Source organism: Camellia sinensis, chromosome 10 (genome assembly GCF_055761805.1).
Source record: "Camellia sinensis isolate YWXY chromosome 10, ASM5576180v1, whole genome shotgun sequence".
Taxonomy (NCBI): domain Eukaryota; kingdom Viridiplantae; phylum Streptophyta; class Magnoliopsida; order Ericales; family Theaceae; genus Camellia; species Camellia sinensis.
Genome location: NC_138970.1, coordinates 58,299,980 through 58,321,772, shown reverse-complemented (window position 1 = coordinate 58,321,772; position 21,793 = coordinate 58,299,980). Strand labels below are relative to the sequence as shown.

At 33.8% G+C, this 21,793-nt stretch overlaps 1 protein-coding gene across 2 annotated transcripts; it reads left to right on the top strand.

Annotated features, from left to right (window-relative positions):
• Positions 1–17,681: 17,681 nt before the first annotated feature.
• LOC114300122 (large ribosomal subunit protein uL23) lies at positions 17,682–21,536 on the top strand. 2 transcript variants are annotated; one of them, XM_082891454.1, is made up of 5 exons: positions 17,727–17,841; positions 17,977–18,039; positions 20,169–20,535; positions 21,193–21,306; positions 21,397–21,536. In XM_082891454.1, the coding sequence occupies exons 2-4, from the start codon at positions 18,024–18,026 to the stop codon at positions 21,275–21,277; spliced, it is 468 nt and encodes a 155-aa protein (XP_082747580.1). In that variant the 5' UTR covers positions 17,727–17,841; positions 17,977–18,023; the 3' UTR covers positions 21,278–21,306; positions 21,397–21,536. The 2 variants fall into 2 exon arrangements, with proteins under 2 accessions (XP_028100786.2, XP_082747580.1); XM_028244985.2 differs by having other exon boundaries at positions 17,682–17,841; positions 21,193–21,536.
• The last annotated feature ends 257 nt before the right edge of the window (positions 21,537–21,793 follow it).

The following is a 21,793-nucleotide window of genomic DNA, read 5'->3' as shown; positions in this document are numbered from 1 at the left end:
GCATCCGTCTTGGTTCATTTTTGGTAGGGACCTTATTTTTATGGTTAGGAAGGTGGTGGGATGGTGGCCGGCCACCTTTTCCCCTAAAAAGCCAATTTTCTCATTTTCTCTCTCCAAAAGCCGGTTTTTCTGACAGAAAGCTGGTTTTTCTCACTTTTAAGCCACATTTTCTGGCTTTTCATACCAGCATTGTGTTGTACTCACCTAGGAGGCCACCAATATGGGTAGGCCGACCAGTAATTGTTCTTGACCCTTTTGAACCCCTCTAAAAAGCTGGTTTTTCTCTCGACTAGGTCACTGTTTCTGGTTTTTCTCCACAAGGTTGTGTTGTGCTCATCTGGGAGGCCACCTTTCTGGGTAGGCCGACCAGCAATTTTGCTTAACCCTTTTGACCCCTGGTCGGCCGACCAGGGGGTGTGGCTGGCCGGCCACCTTAACTGGCTGGCCTGCTTCCTGCTTTTTGGTCTCTTTGAGTGTAAGCCAGCTGTGCCAGCTGGAAGCCTCAGAAGTGATCCTCCATACACGTGTATGGAAGATCTTTGAGCTTGGTTTGAAGCTCCATAGAGAAGCCTTACTTCTCTCCCTCTATATAACCAACCCTCCCTCTCATTTTGCAAGGGTTAGAAGCTTTTGGGCTGGAATTATACATACAACCTCCTATATCTATACTTCAAGCCTCCAAACACCCATTTTTCTTGGCCATTTACCCTACACCTCATAGCCTATCTCTTCCCTCATCCATTCCAACACCTTGGAGGTCACTTGAAGAGCTTGGGGAGTCATATTTTTGGTCCAGAACTTGCTAAGGGTCAGCTCTACAAGGGTGAGTCCCTATTTCCTCTTTTCTTGCTTTATTTTGCATGATATCTTAGCTCTTTGCTTACTTTTTTGGGCTTCGAACTGAACTGAAAATAGTCTTATTTTGAGCTCATCTTCATGTTTGATCAAGAACTTTTTTCCATTTGAGGTATTCTACTCACCCTTTGTGCTTTATCTCTTTTTTAGGCCTTATTTTGCATGATACATTAGCCTTATTTGTGAGCATTTATGGGCTTCGAGCCAAATTGTAAAGTATCTTATTTTGAGCCATTCTTCAACTTTGTTGAAGGGATCTTTGCTGTTTGAGGTCTTCTACTACCCCTTGCCCTCTATCTCTCTTTTAGGGCTATTTTTGCATCATGTTTTAGCCCTACTTGTGAATACTTTCGAGGTTTTATATAAACTGTAAAAAGTCTTGTTTTGACCCCCTCTTTGAGTTTGTTTGAGGTCTCTTCCCTGTTTGGGATCATCTTACCCCTATGCATGCTTCATCTCTCCATGATTAGGGCTATGCATTAGAACACTTGCATTGGCCATGGTTTGGCCTCTTAGCCACTGAAATCTAATGGATTTTCAGTGGCTTAGGTGTATTTTTGAGGGCCAAAATTAGAGGGGGGTGACCCCCTCTCTCCTTGTCTTGTTTGGTGGTCTTGTTGGCCTTCCAAAGGGACCCTATTTTGCATGCATTGAAGTCATGTTTCAGGCCTTATTCTGAGGGTTTTAAGGTCTGCCTTGACTCTGTCCAAGGCCCATTTTCCCATATTTTACGTCTATGTTGCGTGTGTAGACCAATCCCATCCAAGGCCTTTCAAAGGAGCCTCTCTTTGCATGTTTCCTACACCTATTTCAGGGTCAATTTGGTGAGTTTTAGGGCTGTCATATTTGATTTCCAAAGTTGGTTTTTCCATGCTAAGTGTCTATCTTGCATGTGCTTAACAAACCCCTTGCATTGCCCTCCAAAGAAGCCCCTCATTTTTGCACATGTTGGCTTCATTTCAGTGATTATTTGGGTGTATTTTGGCATATTTTACTCACTAATTTTGGATGGTTTGATGAGTTTTCATACGCTTCATATACATGCTATACAACTCATGCTTACTAGCCAATCTTGCATGTTGCCTTAGCCCTTCATGTGAGCACCTTTTGGCCATGCTTTGAACTGGAAATGTTCATTTTTTAGGACTGCCTTGGCTCTGTCTTTGTGCTTCATAGTCAAATAATGCATGCTTTGCATAGCTATAAGTCAAAACATGTGCCTAGTTTTGAGTTTCGGGGCTTATTTCATGCATCGGGTGCCATATTTCCATGCTTCGGGACCATTTAGCATCATGTTTCAGTGCTGGAAATTACGTGTTTGAATGCCATCTTTCATCCTTTGCCATGCCTTGTTAAAGTTGCATGTTGTGCCTTAGGATCGGTCATCGGTTTGCGTACATGTGTGCACGCATTTCGATTGTCTCATTTTCACCTTATGGCCACTGATGTGAGTGTGGCTGAGGTCCACTCATGTTGGTGTAAGTCCATTGTGCATTGTGTATGCCATTTCATTTCATAGCATTGCGTATGCTAGGTTGCATGTTAGAGCATTGTGTATGCCATGTTACATCGAGCATTGTGTATGCCATTTTATAGCATTACGTATGCTAGGCTGTATGTTAGTCGTATTGTGCATGCCATCTCATTCGCATCATGTTTGGGATAGGAGTTAGCTCAAGCACGGGAAACGAGGGACGTTTCGTACTCCGAGTGACGAAACGTGTCTCAATTCCCTGTCGCCGACACTCCGGATTAACCATGATGTAGTTTAGGCCTTGTTGTGTTTATATGTGCATTCATTTCACATCGAGTTGTGCAATTTGACTCCTCGGCCATCATGCATCGAGATGCGTGATTGATGGCACGATGATCGAGGTGTGCATACATATGTGAAAATACTTTGCCATGCCCCTTTCTTGCTCTCTGTTGCAGCAAATCAGAAATCAACAGCCTTCTAGAGCTTTGCACAATATTCCGAGTACAATTGCGAACAGAGGCAAACCGGGGCATCATAAAGAATTTCCCGACAAAGGCAACTCGAGCATGCATCATTCATCATTCGGAACAGAACCGAGGCAGTCCATAGCTTGCATGCTAGTTTATCCGCTTTCCTAGTTAATTTGTTAATTAATTAGGATTTTGTACTTATTCGGACTGTATTATTTATTTGGGACTGTATATTATTTATTCGGACCCTCTGAGTGAGGGCGCAATTGTAATAAGTGTGCGTGCGTGTGATGTATGTCTTCCAACCCCACGTCTTTCTCCCATTTATTTACCAGCTTATGATGGTTAGATTAGGGCATGTTTCAATTAGCATACTTATGCTCGCATGTTTGCATTCATTCATCTGTATTGCATGCACCGGGCTCAGCGCATCATACTAACTGCATTTGTATTTCAATTCCAAGTTGAATACATGTTAGCTATAGCATCATCATATGCCATCTTAGAATAGCCGAGCCTATTGTAGTTGCATTTTTGCATGTGTTGCATTAGGCATTTCTGTATAGTTAAGATCATGCATGGATTTCTAATATAGCTTCTGTTTTGGCTTGGAGTACTCGGTAAGTATTTATGCTTTAGCATCCTTGCATGTGTGTGAGTGACTGCCATGATAGCATGCTTACCATGAGGCTATGTGCTTATGTGATACAACTGCCTGAATGCCTGTGGGTGAAGGTTGGGTTATTTGGATTGGAACAATTCATCAATTGTGAGTTTTAAGCCCACTAGATAGTGGCAAACCCATCTTTTCTAAGCCCACTCGAGGGTGGCAAAATCCGCATTTTAAGCCTACTTGCGAGTAGCAAATCGCTTTCAAAAATAAACATGAAATGTTTTGTTCCAATTCAGGCGATCCAGTCTATACTTGTATGCTGTGCGCATCACATAGTAAATCTAGGCTAATAACCGGAATAAGAATGCATAATATTTTCAAAACTAGATATCATGGTTAGTAGAGGCCGATCTTTGATCGGGCGAGCGAGGGTGCTCACGAAGTGACCTTCCCTAATCGTACCCAAGTTTCCGAGCCGAGGCAACTTTGGTGATGACGGACATGTGGCCTTAGGCAACGAGTCAGGGTTTCCTAAATTTCCTAAAATAAAATATTTAGGTGGCGACTCTGTATCTGGCAAAGCAATCCATGTTTGGCACTTCTTTCAAAAAATCTGTTTTAAAAATGATTTTCCGGATTTGGACTCTTTGATGATTCATCGGTCTTGCATTGCACTCTGCGAGATTAGATATAGGACCGTGACACAAATTGAGTCCGAACTGTAGCATGAGGCCCGAGGGCGCGTCTACAATCGCCTAGTGAATAATAACAGAGTAGAGATTTTACTGAACAATGTCTATACAAAAACAAAGTCTTGTACATAATCGGATGTCATAACAGAGTAGATTCATTGGCATGGTTACATTTGTATTCAGAACTTAAACATATATCATATCATAGTACGTGGCATATCCATTAGTATTAACAAATCTGATGACCCACAGGGGACTGCCATGAAGGCTTTCTGATGACTCATGTGCACAGAGACGTTTCCGATGACCCATCAAGGGATCTGATGACCCATAAAAGGACCTGATGACCCATAAAGGGACCCGATGACCCGTAAAGGGACGCATATCATATGATGTTAAGGATGCCACGAATAACTTTTAGAATTTTGGACAATCATTCATTTATTCAAAACATAGCATTTCAAAAACTAATCATTACATGTCATAGTGTTCAGAAAATATTTAACATTGAACATAACTTTACAAAGTTATTACTCACAAATAACTGGTAGCTCTGAATAGACGGCAAAGTGGGCAATTCACCTATCCTAAGGCACGTGACCTACATAACATGGCAGATTCATACATTGAATACACACGCTCGGATTGTACATAACTTATTTCATTTGTTCTCAGTGTGTTTCTAGCCCTTAACCTCATATGGGGTCTTAATCATGGCCTAGGAGTGCCTAGGATGGAATGAGGATGCTAGAATGCACTTGAAAACATTTTTCAAATTTTGCTGAAAATAGCGTCCACGCTCGAGCGTGGCTTTCCTCGCTCGAGTGGACATGCAAAAAGTGAGGCTTCGCTCGAGCATGAATTCCCTCGCTTAAGCGGACTGTAAACTTTGAAAAAGTACTGGTTGCTTGCTTTTTATGCTCGCAGACGCTCGATCTCTGCTCGAGCATAAAACTCAGACCCTCGCTAGAGCGTGACTTCTGTCGCTCGAGCGTGCTGCAAAACATGCCAACTTCTGGGTACATGCATTTCACGCTCAAGTGGGAATTAGGTCACTCGAGCGGAAGTGCTTGCGCTCAGAGTGCTCGCTGGAGCGTGAAATCCCACGCTCGAGCGTGGATGCAAATTCTGAAATTTCCAGATTTGATCTTCAAGCTCAAACTCAATCTTTAAAGCATCAAACTCGATTTTTCTGGGCCAAAACTTGAGGAAATGCATGAAAACCCTTGAAACAACATGAATTAAAGATCGTTTCAAGAAATCATGGTCCAATGGCTTGCCAATTATGCAAAATTCAACTAAAAGTTTATGAATGATCCAAGAACATGACATGCATGAATTTCTTTGGCCTTAAGCTTCTCAAAACATGATTAAATGCTACAAAACAACTTAAAACTTGACGACTTCTCAAAATTAAAGTCAATTCAAGACATGCATGAGGGGATTCTTGAAAATCATACTCAAAACATGGAAATTTATGCATGCATGTATGGAATGATTTGACTTCCTTCATTTCTAGCTCAAATCCTACATTAATTAACTTAAACCTCTAGAACTCATGTCCTACACATCATGATTGTACATTCCAAGTGTTGAATTCTTATCTAGGCTTGTCAAGGTGAGATCTAGAAACTTGAATCTTGAGTCTCTAAGTTCAATTCTTCTTCTTCCTAGCAATTTCCCTTGGTTGAGCACAATTTTGATCTCAATTTTCCTTCACTCTCTCTCTCTCCCACGTTTTTGCTTGTAGGCTCAAGAGTGTGTGTTGAATGAAGAAAAGAAAAGATGAGTGGAGGCTATAGGTGCCTTATATAGGCTTGATTAAGAGTTGGTTAATTAATTGACATTAATTATTCTAATTTAATCGTTCTGAATCGAATTTTAATTAAACCTACCATAAAATTCTAAAAATTCTAATTAACACACAAATCAAATCAATTTCTCAATCGGATGCCGATAAGGCATTCAATTCGCAAACCAAAATGAAAACAAGAACAGATCTTTCTATGCTAAACAGATATAAACACAAAATAATGCAATGCACATGTAATTAACTCAGGATTTCTTCTTAATTACTTGTTAGGCAAACTTAAGCATAAATTAACGTTAATTATGTTGCGAGGTTGGTGTATATATAACAAGCGGCCTCGGGCCCATATTACGCATGTCATATAATATTAATGAAATTCCTTCATTTCGATCAAATGATACATTTATGTCTGATTCCAAATCACATTAAAGCTTGTTTCAAATCACATAGTATCAAATATTGCTCACCAAACCTTTTATCAAACCTTTCATAACTCCAAGTCGTAGCGGAGTACCCGAGGGTCTTAATTAACTTGTTGAATTACCATATAGGACAATCATCAAAGGTTAACATCATGCAGAACGTTTATCGTGAATCATTAGCTTATGCAAAGCGTCTAAGACGGATCATAGACAAATAACAATTACTGCGGGTCAAATTACATTTTCTCAATTTATTATAATCATTGCTCAAAAAGAAACTCATCAATTCTCATCAAAACATTCTTTCAGGAACTTGCCATAGCATAATTGCTCCGAAGATTTCAAGCACATTTTATCATTTCAAAAACACTCGTCAAAGCACATAATTTATACAAAGTGTAAGTTTCACAATTCCAAACTATTTCATAAGAAAATACCATTACAAAGAATTACTCACAGTGCTTGGTCGGATGACACTCCTTAACGACTCAGCCTTAGTTCAAATTTAAGGTTTGCCCCTTGAATCCCTTACAAAATCCTAGCTTCTCATCTTTCTCTCTCTCTAACTCACTCAAAGCTCTCAACAAGAAAAAGAAGAACTCAAAAGCTAGATACTCATATAAGACTTAGGCTCATAAATCTTAATTTAATCATTATGAATCATAATTTTTCAAAATTTCACCGTAACCTCTATAAATCATGCTAATCACAGATATGAAGTCGGTTTTGGCTTATCGCACCTCTAAGGCTTCCAATTTTCAGTTTAAAGTTTCAATTGCAACAGATTTTCCTACTTTCAATAGATCTTAATCCAATTTCATATAATTCATATACTTAAATTTGCAAATTCATATCGAACACATAATTACATGGATAATTAAGCATAGTACGGGTTGGGTTATCACAAGAAACCAATGGATCTAGATGAAAATGTACAGAGAGTGAGTTTTAGAGAGAAAGGCTCTAGATCTAGGGTTTTAAGAGAAAAAGATTTGGAAAAGTGATGTAGAAAGGTGTTGCTGCGAACTAATATACGCATAGTCCTCTCGAGCGCAAGAAGTGACGTTCGATCATCAGACACAATAAGTTGTTCCGCTCAAGCGCGGAATGCACACTCCTAGTAGTTTTGCAGATAACAGACCAACGCTTGAGCGCAAGAAAGGCTGTTCGAGCTAAGACCGCTCAAGTGCAGAAAACACTGCTCGAGTGTAGAATACACTCTCTCAGTAGTTTTGCAGACCTACAAAAGTACTGAGAGTTCACAAAACCCGCTCGAGCGCAAGAAGTACCGCTCGAGCGCAATAGTAAAATTATGGGCAACAAAAGTTTAAAAATTAAGCAACCAACTTGTTCCAAACGCAACCTTTACAATCCAATAACCAAACTCAAGGAAGTATGAGGGGAAAAAGACATGAACAACACTACGAAACCACGAAACCCGAATTCAAGATACAAAAGGATCAAATTAAAACCGGAATCGCTATAAATTATCACCTATAATCCTTATTTTTTTAAATAAAAAAAGATATTTCACAAACCATCACTTTTATTAGAAAAATAACATTTATTTATATTTGTTTTTGCAAAACTCACTTTTTAGCAATTTGAGTGAAAATCTTTTCATATTTTTATTTTAGTTTGTTTAATTGACAATTGCGATTAAAAAAAAATAACAGAATCCATTATGTTTCACAAGTGCTAAAAAAGTCTAGATAAACAATAAGAAAAATGTTTGAGACTCACAAAAAAACACCTACGATTGTATCCACAATAATGTGGTATCATATATATCAACTCTTGATTTGCTAGACATTCAATGACATGGGGCCCAACTCCCTTATCACATCATTGTAGGTGAAAGTGTGAGTCTGTAACATTGCTAGAACAATAAATTATCACATGTAACTCCTATTTTCTTTTTTTTTATTATGTAAAAAAAATAAGTTTCACCAATGATCACTTTTATTAGGAAAAAAATATTTATTTCTATTTAATTTTAGCAAAAGTCACTTCTTAACTATTTTAGCCCCAAAAAATATTATTTTTTTATTTTAATTTATTTAATTGAGAATTAAGATTAAAAAAATAATAAAATCCATTAAGTTTGGCAATTTTAAAAAAACCATTCATTTTCTTAATGTTTTTGTATGTTGTTAAAAAAAAATATTTGTATTAAAAAAAATTATTGTTTAAGTCCTTGTAGTTTAGAAGGACATAATTTTAAAAAAAAAAATTTAAAACAAAAAACAAAAATATAAGCTTTTAATAATGATTAATAATTTGAATACATGTATTTAATAATATATTATGTTTAGACCAATAATATTATGACACATGTGAATATTGATCTCATTTTAATTGTAGTAATATAATTTAAAAAAGAATTAAAATTAAAATTTTTAATTTTATAATTTAATAATTTAATAAAAGATCCATAAATGAATAAATGAATATTGATCTTATTCTAGTAACATAATTTAAAGAAGAATCTAAATTTAAAATTTTATTTTAAAAATATTAAATTAATTTATAAAACAATCATATTGTGACACATATTAACAAAAATTAAACAAAATAAATAATTGCAACTTTAAGCTTTAGTAGGATGACAACGTTTTTCAATTGTAATAGTATATAGATTTTGTATGAGTTTTTGAAACTCTCATAATATCTCTTCGTAAAATATATAAATAATTTTAATGTCACTCTTATTACTCCTAAATATAAAAATTATGAATTAATTAAGATAATTTTAAATTTGTATTTAAAACTTATAAATCATGTGATAAATCATTATAATTTTAAATTTATATTGTGTAAATTTTAAATTTAAATTAATAAATTGATTTTCATATTTAGTGACCCTTAAATTTGAATTTTGAAATGAATTAGTATATTTTTATTTTTTTTAGATTTGATATACTTTCCATTTGAAAGTCATAAATTAAGGAATATTAATTTTTATTTATTTATTTTTGCTTGAATAAGAGAGTTGGACGATAGAAAATTTTATTAATTTTTAAAAATCAGAAAATTATAAAATTTTATTTTCCCTTGAATAAGAGTTAGACAATAGAAGATTTTACTAATTTTTAAAATCAAAAAATTATAAAACTTAAATTGGGAACTTGGAACCCCCACAAGACTTATGGATTAAAAGTCCTATTTTCATTATATAATACATAGATATAGATAACTAATTTTTTTTTTGTTAGATTTATTTTACAAAAATAGGTAAATAATTAAATTAAAAATAAATCAAAAGATTAAAATTTAAATTAACAAAATTAAAAATTTATTTTATTACAACCTCAAACCTTAAATTTATTTATTTTGTAATTTTTCTATTTAACTAACAAAATAAATAAATAAAGGGAGAAAGAGTAAGAAAGATGATTAATTACCTAAAAGTCTTATTTACAAATGTTATAGTAACTTAGGTCATTTTTAACATTTTTTGAACCAATAAGTCTTATTTAGTAAAATTGATAATATTATCGAATTTTTTAAAAAAAATTTAAAAATTAAGAACATTATCGATTTTACATAGGATGAGATTAAAAGTTTTTATTATTCTACTTATTGGTTTGATTCAACTATCTAATAAAATCGATAATATTAACAGTTTTTTCTAATTTAAAAATTGAGAATATTATCAAGTTTTTCATTTTTAAAGTTTTTTTTTTTTTTTTAGTTTTGCATATCAGTGTTCCATCATTATGATCGTTTATAGACACAAAATTTTCAGTTTTGCACAAAAAAATAATTCAATTTTTTCAAAAAAAATTATTATTATTATTATTATTATTATTTTTTGCACATCATTTTTTTAAATTTTTTCAATTTAAAAGTTGATATTCTAAAGTTGTAAAAATCAAAATAATTATCAAATCATCATGTTCTTTTGTAAATAATCGTAAATGATAAACAATCATTGTTTGAAGGGTAATTCTGACTATTACAAATTGGGAAAGTCTACAATGTGCACCTTATAGAAGGGCATATGATATGCACTTATTGTATGGTCCATATCGTGCCACATCATAAAAAATGACCTGCTAAACCGGTCATGTAATAGGTTACAAAAAGAATCATAACTTTTTTTCAAATATCATAACAACACTACAATGAATCATAACAATGTCATAATATTCACTAAAGTGTCATAACAAAGACACTATAAATCATAACAATATAATGACAACTCATAACAAATATAGTTATTTCTAATCAATTATCATAACATTTGAATCGTAATATTTTTTATTATGATTCACCATGACAAATCATAACTTTTGGTAGTAAAATCATAACTTTTACTAAAATGAATCATAACCACAACTTTTTTCTCCACAATCATAATAAGATTAACAAAATGTCATAACTTTTATTAATGAATCATAACCACAATTTTTTTCTCCACAATCATAAAAAGATTAACAAAATATCATAACTTTTACTAATGAATCATACACTACAAGAATTTTCACTTTTGGCGACTAAATTTTTAATCACCAAAAGTTAATTTTTAGTCACCGAAGGGTTTTAGCAACTAAATTATTTGGTCGCAATAGTCGTCATCAAAGAATTGTCAATAAAGGTAATTAGCAACTAAAATTATTTCAGTCTTCCATTTGAATTCACCTACACACTAAATCTAAACAGGATTCCGCATTCAAGAATCAATCATGCATGCTTTCTTCGGATGCTTTTGCAAAAGTTAAAAAGAATTCTGGTTTAATGATCATACCTTGCTGTACCAGGAAGAAGGAGATCCACATCCACTTCCTTATCACCAGTAGCAGATGCAGCCCTCAATTGGGTACCTCTGATATGAGGGCCTACAACACTACTATTATCACCGCCTCCACGGGGGACTAGAACAAGGCCTTGTGGGTAGTTGGAGATTTCATTCTCCATAGATTTTGATTGGATCATATCAACAAAATTTAGTTAAGAGTTTCATGTCCCAATAGATGATGCAGTTATATTTGTATAAAGAGGGGAATGGTGATTTCAGATTGGATGAAAGAATCCAATTATTATGGCTTTGGGTATCCAAAGAAGAAAAAAATATTTGCGTTCAACATTTATGCATAAATCAAACCTAGCATATTGTATGAAAGATCCAAATCCTTTAAGAACCAGCTATCAAGATCAGGAATCGTGTTTGAATCTTGGATTTGTGAAGGGAAATGAAAAGAGAGATGTAAAAAAAAAAAATTAAATACATAAATAGCTTCTACTTCATTCACTTTTCCATTCTCATTTCTTTTTTCCTACACAAATTGCTCCACAAATCCAAGATCCAAAAACAAACTAAAGAAAAAGTCAAGGAAAGGGTTTAGTCTTTTGAAATACTAATAACAAGCAGTCAAATGTTGCCCCCATGTCATCTAGAGGCTTTTTTTGACCTATACATGATCACAAAAAACAAACAAATAATAAATGGAAAAACAAAAAAACAAAAAAACAAAAAAACAAAAAAAGCAGAGGAAAACTCCGAAAACTTGAATAATTGCATTTCCACTACAAGCTATAAGCCTATAAAAAAATTGAGCGATAGAAATTTGCAACTATTTCCCTCATAGATTAGCAGCATACCATTGATCGTCCTCAGTTTTTGTTTACTTCACAGCACAATGACACAGTGGATACATATCAATCAAGTTTTGTATGTGTTAATTTCCTTGAGGTTTCCACACCTATCTTTTTTTCTTTTTACTCCTTGTGACAAGCAACAATATAAAGGCAAACTTCCGTGCAAATTATACAAGCTTATTGGAGTACCACATTCACAATTTTCTTGTCTTTCATGCTTATTACAGTTTCACATTCAGGAAGGTATTTTGTTATTTGACCAACAATCAGGAAGTTCAAACAGCATCATATTGGAGCACTGAAGAAAATCAGTTGCTGGATATGAATGAAGTTCACCTTCTTCTACAACAATTCCCAACCCATCTGCTCTTAAATTTCGATTGTAAGACATAAGAGATCGCAGGTGTTGAGGGGCTCGATAATGAACACCCAACAGAAGGCTGTAATCCATAATGTGCTGTGTTTCTAAAAATTTATTGTCAATTTCAATCTGCCTACATAAGCATAGTTAAATGAGAATTAGAAGATACAAACAACAGCATATGCGTGAAAAGAAAACCAAAGCACATGAAATATGCATTGCATTTTAAATATGCTCAAAATCATAGTTGAAATATAAGTTTAAAATATGCATGCTAATAACACCTTCGAGGTTTAAGGAAACAACATTGGAAAATAATAATTCCATTTTGTTTTGACAACTGAATGCATTTCTTTTATTCTTTTCATGGCGTTAATCTGTATATATCTCACTACAACAAAAACATACTTTAGTGGCACTACACTAGTGGCATATTTTTAGAAAATGCCACAAAAAATGATATTTAGTGGCACGTTTTTGAAAAATGCCACAAAACGACAAACATAAAAGGCTCTAGTGACATTTCAATGAACAAGTGTCACAAAACTACAACAAAAACATACTTTAGTGGCACTACACTAGTGGCATATTTTTAGAAAATGCCACAAAAATGATATTTAGTGGCACGTTTTTTAAAAATGCCACAAAACGACAAACATAAAAGGCTCTAGTGACATTTTAATGAACAAGTGTCACAACACTACAACAAAAACATATTTTAGTGACACCATACTAGTGGCATGTTCTTAAAAAATGTTACAAAAAGAATATTTGGTGGCATTTTTTAGAAAAATGTCATAGAGCCACAAACATCCAAGGCTCTAGTGGCATTTCAATTAAAAAAAGTGTCACTTCACTACAACAAAAATGTCACTACAACAAATTTACGTTTTAGTGACACTACACTAGTAGCATGTTTTTAGAAAATGCCACAAAAATAAAAATTGGCATTAAATGTTTTAGAAAAATACCATAGAACCACAAAACATATAAGGCTCTAGTGGCATTTCAATAAAGAAATGTCACATCAATTTTATGACATTTTATAAAATAATGACACAAAAAATTATGTTCGTGACATTTACCAACAGATGCCACTAAACTTTAGTTGCAATGGCATTTTTTTAAAAATGTCAGGACACTAGGTAGGTGCAAATTACTTTTTATGGCATTTAGGTGAAAAGTGTCATAAACAAATATTTTATAGCATTTTGAGAAATGCCACTAAGCCAAAAACTTTCCAAGCTTATAATGACATTTTTGAAAAAACAAAAAATGCCAATATATTTTCTAAATTTTTAAAATGTAGTAAATGATTAAAAATAAATGAATTAAACTTAATATACACTACAAGAAAAAGCATATTCGGCGACTAAATTTTCTGACCAAAAAACATTTGGTTGCTGAAGGTATAGCTTTCAGCGACCAAAACAGCATTAGTTGCCAAAAGTAAAGCTTTTTGGCGACTAAACAATTTTAGTAGCCAAAAGTCTACAATTGGCGACTAAAACTAAGTTTGGTCGCTGATTATATGGGTTTTAGTGACTAAAAAATTTTTAGTAGCCCAAAGTAAAGCTTTTTGGCGACTAAAAAAATTTAGTAGCCAAAAGTCTACAATTGGCGACTAAAAATAAGTTTGGTCGCTGATTATATGGGTTTTACCGACTAAAAAACTTTTAGTAGCCAAAAGTAAAGGCTTTTGGTGCCAAAAAAAATTTTAGTAACCAAAAGTTTACAATTGGCGACTAAAAAATAAGTTTAGTCGCCAAAAGTGGTCATTTTTAGTGCGGGAGAACTAAAATCCTAAGGCGGGAATAAAATTTTTTGGTGAACAAAATTTTGGTAGTTGAAAGTGCATCTTCGGCGACCAAATCCGATTTTGGTCGACAAAAGTTAAGTTTTTAGCAACTAAAAAATAATTAGTCACCAGAAGTGGTCTTTTTTTTTATTTTGGCAGTAAATAGTTTATTTTACATAAATTATGTTCAATAAAATAATTATGTTTATACATATACTTTTATATTAATATGGATGTATGTATTATATAAATAATATATGTTGCATATATAATCATGTGGTGGTATAGAGGTGTAGTGGGAAGAGTGTGGTGTATAAGGTTTATGGTGCGGAAGGTTGGCGGTTCGAGTCTCCGCAAGAGCGGATTCTACAACGAATTATCATCATGAATGGCACTTAATAGCGTCACGAATAGTGCCTACCATGACATTAAAATGTCATTGAAAGTTTTTAGCCATGATGGTGCAGTGGCACTTGCAAGTATCTATCGTGGTACTCGTATCTACCGTGGCACCGATAGAAGTGGCACTTGTTCAAAATGCCACAAGACCAAAAAATGCCATTAGAAGAATAGTTTTGTGGCACTTTCAAATGTCACTAAACTAAGAAAATGTTGTAGTATCTTGTGTCAACCTAAGTAATATCACTACAACATTTTCTTAGTTTAGTGACATTTGAAAGTGCCACAAAACTATTCTTCTAATGACATTTTTTGGTCTTGTGGCATTTTGATCAAGTGCCACTTCTATCGGTGCCACGGTAGATACGAGTGTCACGGTAGATACTTGCAAGTGCCACTGCACCATCATGGCTGAAAACTTTCAATGACATTTTAATGTCATGGTAGATATTATTTGTGGCACTATCAAGCGCCATTAAAAAAAGAGTTAGTGACACTTGTAAGTGTCATTACACCATAAAGACTAAAACTTTTTAGTGACACTTTAATGTCATAGTAGGCACTATTCGTGACGCTATCAAGTGTCATTCATGACAATAATTCGTTGTAGAACAATTTGATCCGCTCTTGCGGAGACTCGAACCGCCAACCTTCCGCACCATAAACCTTATACACCACACTCTTCCCACTACACCTCTATAGAACCACATGATTATATATGCAACATATATTATTTATATAGTGCATACATCCATATTAATATAAAAGTATATGTATAAACATAATTATTTTGTTGAACATAATTTATGTAAAATAAACTATTTACTACCAAAATAAAAAAAGACCACTTTTGGCGGCTAAAAATATTTTTTAGTCGCCAATTCTATACTTTTGGCTACTAATTGTTTTTTAGTTGCTAAAAAACTTAACTTTTGTCGACTAAAATCGGATTTGGTCGCCGAAGATGCACTTTCAGCTACCAAAATTTTGGTCACCAAAAAATTTTATTCTCGCCTTAGGATTTTAGTTCTTCCGCGCTAAAAATGACCACTTTTGGCGACTAAGCTTATTTTTTAGTCGCCAATTGTAGACTTTTGGCTACTAAAATTTTTTTTGGCACCAAAAAGCTTTACTTTTGGCTACTAAAATTTTTTTTGTCGGTAAAACCCATATAATCAGCGGCCAAACTTATTTTTAGTCACCAATTGTAGACTTTTGGCGACTAAATTTTTTAGTCGCCAAAAAGCTTTACTTTGGGCTACTAAAAATTTTTTAGTCACTAAAACTCATATAATCAGCGACCAAACTTAGTTTTAGTCGCCAATTATAGACTTTTGGCTACTAAAATTGTTTAGTCGCCAAAAAGCTTTACTTTTGGCAACTAATGCTGTTTTGGCTTTCAGCGACCAAATTTTTTTGGTCAAGAAATTTAGTCACCGAATATGCTTTTTCCTGTAGTGTATATTGAGTTTAATTCATTTATTTTAAATCATTTACTGCATTTTAAAAATTTAGAAAATATATTGGCATTTTTTGTTTTTTCAAAAATGTCATTATAAGCTTGGAAAGTTTTTGGCTTAGTGGCATTTCTCAAAATGCTATAAAATATTTGTTTATGACACTTTTCACCTAAGTGCCATAAAAAGTAATTTGCACCTACCTAGTGTCCTGACATTTTTTAAAAAATGCCATTGCAAATATTCATAAAAAGTTTTTGTAGTGACATTTTTGTTGTAGTGAAGTGACACTTTTTTTAATTGAAATGCCACTAGAGCCTTGTATGTTTGTGGCTCTATGACATTTTTCTAAAAAATGCCACCAAATATTCTTTTTGTGACATTTTTTAAGAACATGCCACTAGTATGGTGTCACTAAAATATGTTTTTGTTGTAGTGTTGTGACACTTGTTCATTGAAATGTCACTAGAGCCTTTTATGTTTGTTGTTTTGTGGCATTTTTCAAAAACGTGCCACTAAATATCATTTTTGTGGCATTTTCTAAAAATATGCCACTAATGTAGTGCCACTAAAGTATGTTTTTGTTATAGTTTTGTGACACTTGTTCATTGAAATGTCACTAGAGCCTTTTATGTTTGTCGTTTTGTGACATTTTTCAAAAACGTGCCACTAATTATCATTTTTTGTGGCATTTTCTAAAAATATGCCATTAGTGTAGTGCCATTAAAGTATGTTTTTGTTGTAGTGTATCATTAAGGATTTCAATATACAGTTTCATTCTTTTATCATTTTTTGGGACATTGGTACCAAGATTTCATGTAGAGTTTAACATCCTCTGGAAATCATTATTTTTATAAGTTTCCTATATTCCAAGTATACAACCACATTGAAACTTAAAACATCTCAGTAGCGGGGCTCAGGATTTGAGACATAAAAGTGCTCATGAACCATTGGCAGCTCAGCTAATTTCATGACAACATGCATGGTTGAAAATTTCCATAATTTAATTGTTCAATTGATAGAAGAGTAATATGTGAAAGACCCATGTGATTTACAAAAATGGTAATGCAAACATAAATAATTGCACGGTGATAAACTACAGCAAAATGAAACAGTTTTGCTGATTGTTAATTTATTTTGATTGCCCCCTTCAAAGAAATATAGAAAGAAAGTCGTGCTCTGCATTGGAAGGTCATTCAGCTCCCTTCATCCAAATAACATCACTTCTGATACATGGGAGAAATCATATCTAATTCTAAATTGCTTTCCTCATAATATTTAGCTATAAACATCATTTGGTAAGAATTAAGAACTGTCTGCATATTGCACTGCTCTTGATTAATCGAACACAACTGCAGAGAAAACGGAGTAATGATTATCATTCCTCATCCACACTTAAAACTAGCACCAATTAGCAACCGAGATTGAGGAAATTCTTGGCAGGTTTTATGATTAGTTGAAAAACAAAAACTCTGGCAGACTATCTGCGTGCTGTCTCAAAAACAAAGGGGCTTTTGGGAAAAAAATTTGAAGAAATTTGAAAAAAATGTAACCAGTTGAAGAGGTTCTCAAGATTCCTAATCAAATTATTTAGTGGCTGAGATTAATTTGTAAAAATCTAATGGCTTAAAATAAATATGTATATGATGTGCACATCTTATTGAGGTGCATATCTTAACAGCTCCCTTAAAAATTTAATAAAACTTGAAAATCTAAAAAAATTTAGGTAACACTTAACGGAGTATAAATTCATAAATTAGAACTTAGGTATAAATATCCCATAAATTAGTACTGGCACGTGAATGGCACATGCTCGAGCTTCGTATAAGTGCTGTGCTCCTCTTCTATCTTCCTCTTGCTAACCCTAGGACGGCAGTTCGTATCAGGTACTCTCTCTCTCTCTCTCTCTCTCTCTCTCTCTCTCTCTCTCATGCGATGTTGAGTCTGTATTCTACAAACTCACTGCTAGATTTTACGTTTCTATTAAATTTTCGATGCTATTTTTTGATTAATTTGTGCAGGGGTATTAGGTAGATTTTTTTAGGGTTTAGGGTTACCGCACTCAACAATGGCTCCTGCTAAAGGTATGTACTCCATTTCTCATCATATATATATACACCTAACCATAGAGCTCTAATTTGCTATTGATTTGTGGTTACCTAGAATCAGGATGGAACTAGGAGAAGACTCTGGGGCCATGTTTCTGTGAAAAATATGGTTTGTCATAGTATTTTAAAAATATATCTCATTTAATATATAAAATGGCCCACAGTACAAAAAATACATATCTCATTTTTCTCCTATCTTGCGCTCTCTTTTTATTTTGCACCAAAAAAACTTTATCCTATTAGAAATTATTCTATGCTATTTGAATTTTTTTTTGTGTATATACATAATTTATATATCATATTATACATACATTCGTGCATATGTATATAGTAAAAAAAAATTTGTTTGTCTTTTGGTCCTTCCGGTGATGAAACCCCTGTTCCGTACCTGTCTGGAATAAAATGAGCTTTGAATACCATAACAATTGTTTGAAAGGTACTTATTCTGAGAGAGATTCTCATTTGAGACCAATATATATTTTTAGAGCAATGCTACATCACCTGAATTTTGGCTTGCCGGTCATCCGGCAACAAGGTGACAGCCGTGGTTGACAAGGGTGATGACTGTGGTAGACAAGGGTTGCACCGTCCCAGACGATGATCGGAATGCACAAATTTGGGCAATTCGGGCAAACTCATATTCAAGCTACCAATAATTTTTAATATTTTTATGGAAGTAATCATGATGCCAAACTATTTAGGTAGTAGGGTGTTGTATCATTTTATTGGGTATGTTGGTCTGTGTTGAAGCGGGCAGGCGGTAGCAAAATTAATCTTAAGACTGAGTCATAAAACCCTTAATTATATAAAAACTGAGATTTACTGATAAAGCGAAAGAAAAGAATCAGAGAAGAACCAGCTGTTAAGGTCCAGCAACAAACATGAATCAGTCTAAGTGAGATAGGTTAGTCATTGTTTTTTGGTCTTATCTAGATATATAGCAGAATTTTCAAAAAAAAAAATAGCGAGGACAATTTTTGTATTTTTATTTGTATTATATAAGTTAGAATAAAATCCACCAAGGCTATGTTTGGATCATTTTATTTGGGTAGGGATTCAAAAAGGTAAAGGAAAACGTGAGGGAAATAGGGAAAAAATAGCTTATATTTCATTCATATTTCCCTTATGAAGCATGGGTACTTCGAAAAACATGCCGTACATGTACCGGGTACTTACCGGCGTATGGTACCTCGTATGGTACTTCTTCATATGTACCGGGTACACGAATCACATACTCAAATTTTTTTTTCTTAATTTTTGGTGTACCCAGACGTACCTATATACCCAAGCCAAGTCGTATCGTACCGTACCTTAGTTGAAACAATATTTTCTTCTACTACAGAGATAAAACTCCTTTCACTAGATTTTTTTTTTTATTTTTAGTTTTATACTTAGCATGATTTTAAAATTAAACTATGGTTTGTAAGTTATTTAAGATATTGTCATTTAATTTTGATTTGTATCTTTACTTTTAGCATTAAATGTTAATTACAGGTTGGATCTTAACAAATTAAATCATTTAATTAATTTTTGTATTACTTTAAATTAAAAATAAATATTTTTTTATAAGCGTTCCAAGCCGTAGCCATAGCCGTAGCCGTACCCTATGTTTTTTGGATTTTATCGTATCGACGTATCCATATCGTACCAGTACTAGTACCAGTACTCATGCTTCATACTTTTTCCTTTTACTTCACAAATCCTTACCCAAATCTTAGATCCAAACATAGCTTAGAAGTGTCAATAGATGCACATCGTTCAAAAAGAATAGATGCACTGTTTAAAGGAGCCAAGAAAAAAGTACCCCTTTTTTTATAAATAATAATTTTCTTTAAAAGACCAAGATGAACATGTTATATAAGGATATGCTTAAAGGCCTTAATTAGAAGTAATCTCCATATCAACTATAAAGTCTTCTTTTGAGATTGAAGATGATAAGATTGAAGTCAATTTAAGAGGCTTGAAATACTGCTGAAGTGGAGTAACTTAGTAACTAGGTGAACATTGGTGTGTGCCCATGATTACATGCCCGTAACCAAACACACATTCTGGAGTAAATAAATTATGTTTGCATGCTAACAGAGGCAAATTTTCTTTTTATGCAGCTGACCCAGCTAAAAAGTCTGATGTGAAGGCCCAGGCCTTGAAGGCTGCCAAAGCTGTGAAATCTGGTTCATCAACCTTTAAGAAGAAGGCCAAGAAGATAAGAACAACAGTCACCTTCCATCGACCAAGGACGTTGAAGAAGGATAGGAACCCCAAGTACCCTCGCATTAGTGCAACCCCAAGGAACAAACTTGATCAGTACCAAATCCTAAAATATCCACTCACCACTGAATCAGCAATGAAGAAGATTGAAGATAACAACACCTTGGTTTTCATTGTTGATATCCGTGCTGACAAGAAGAAGATCAAGGATGCAGTCAAGAAGATGTATGACATCCAGACCAAGAAAGTGAATACCTTGATTAGGTAATAGCTTACATTTTCTCTACTTATTGCAATTGATTGTTATTATTGGTATTGATATTATATTGTGTTTAAATATTCTTAACTTTGGTTTGTTTAAAATTTCAATATCAATTTATCTGGTGTGCATGTATGGTTTTGTGATTCCTTATTTTTTATAGCTTGTAAGTTCAGCACTGATATTCTATATATGGAAAAGAATCAATATCAATTTAAATATTAGTTTTACTTGTTAGCGCATGTGGATCAAGCACTTGTGCAATCATTGTTGCAACTTACAATTAGGTCATATGATCTTATAATCTGAGAGATGTGGTTATATAGTCGTTGATTGATTATTGTGGTGGATTTGGTTTTCTAACGGAAAGAAAGCATTCAATTGTTAATTTCATTGTATTTTATCCAGTCCAATGATTCTTGCAGGAGTTTGCCTGTAGGGGTGGCATCTAGGGCTTTTATGAAGCAAGCATAATTTATGATAATCGGTTTTTGTTTTAAAGAGGACAGGGAAATGTCCCATGCCAGATAAAATGGAACCATTTCATGTTCCTTTTATTGTCTGCATACACCACTAGCGTTGCGTAATTTAACAAATTTATTCTGACATGTTCTCATATTTTATACTACACTGAATCTCATTTGCGTTTGTCATTGTTTAAGGCCGGATGGGACGAAGAAAGCCTATGTGAGGTTGACACCAGACTATGATGCTTTGGATGTGGCAAACAAGATTGGAATAATCTAAGATAGTAGTCAACCTTTCATATTCCAGTTGTATGATTTTATTTGAAGTATTTTCGTTAAAATTTCCAACATTTTGGCTGAGAATTTTGTACTGAGATTTGGTTTCAATCCGCTTTTTAGTTAAGAACTGGGCTGCCGTGGATTCCACATCTTTCAATGTCATAGGCTTGGATTGGATTTTGAGTTCTGGTTTTATGATTGTATCTCGACCTTGTTACATTGTTACCATGCACACTGTTCGGGGTTTTATGCTCGTGTCAGCCTCCTGTTGATGAATCTCTTTTGGTTTGAGAAATGTCATTACCATGCATGTTAGGTGTCCCCCTGCAATCCGTAGCATGGGTTGATCATGCAGGATGCTGTCTGTCCCATTTTTTTCTAAATTTCTAGGTGTACGCTCAAATTCAATGGAAGACCAGTTCATTTGGACTGAATATTTTTCAAAATGGAAGACCAGTTCATTTGGATTGAATATTTTTCATTTTTTGAAAGGCGAAAAATGTGTTTTGAACTAAGA

What these genes read in the sequence shown, in the direction of transcription:
- LOC114300122 (XM_028244985.2), top strand. An exon ending in AAAGTGAATACCTTGATTAG is followed by an intron (nt 20,536 to 21,192) that starts GTAATAGCTTAC and finishes TCATTGTTTAAG; the next exon opens with GCCGGATGGGACGAAGAAAG.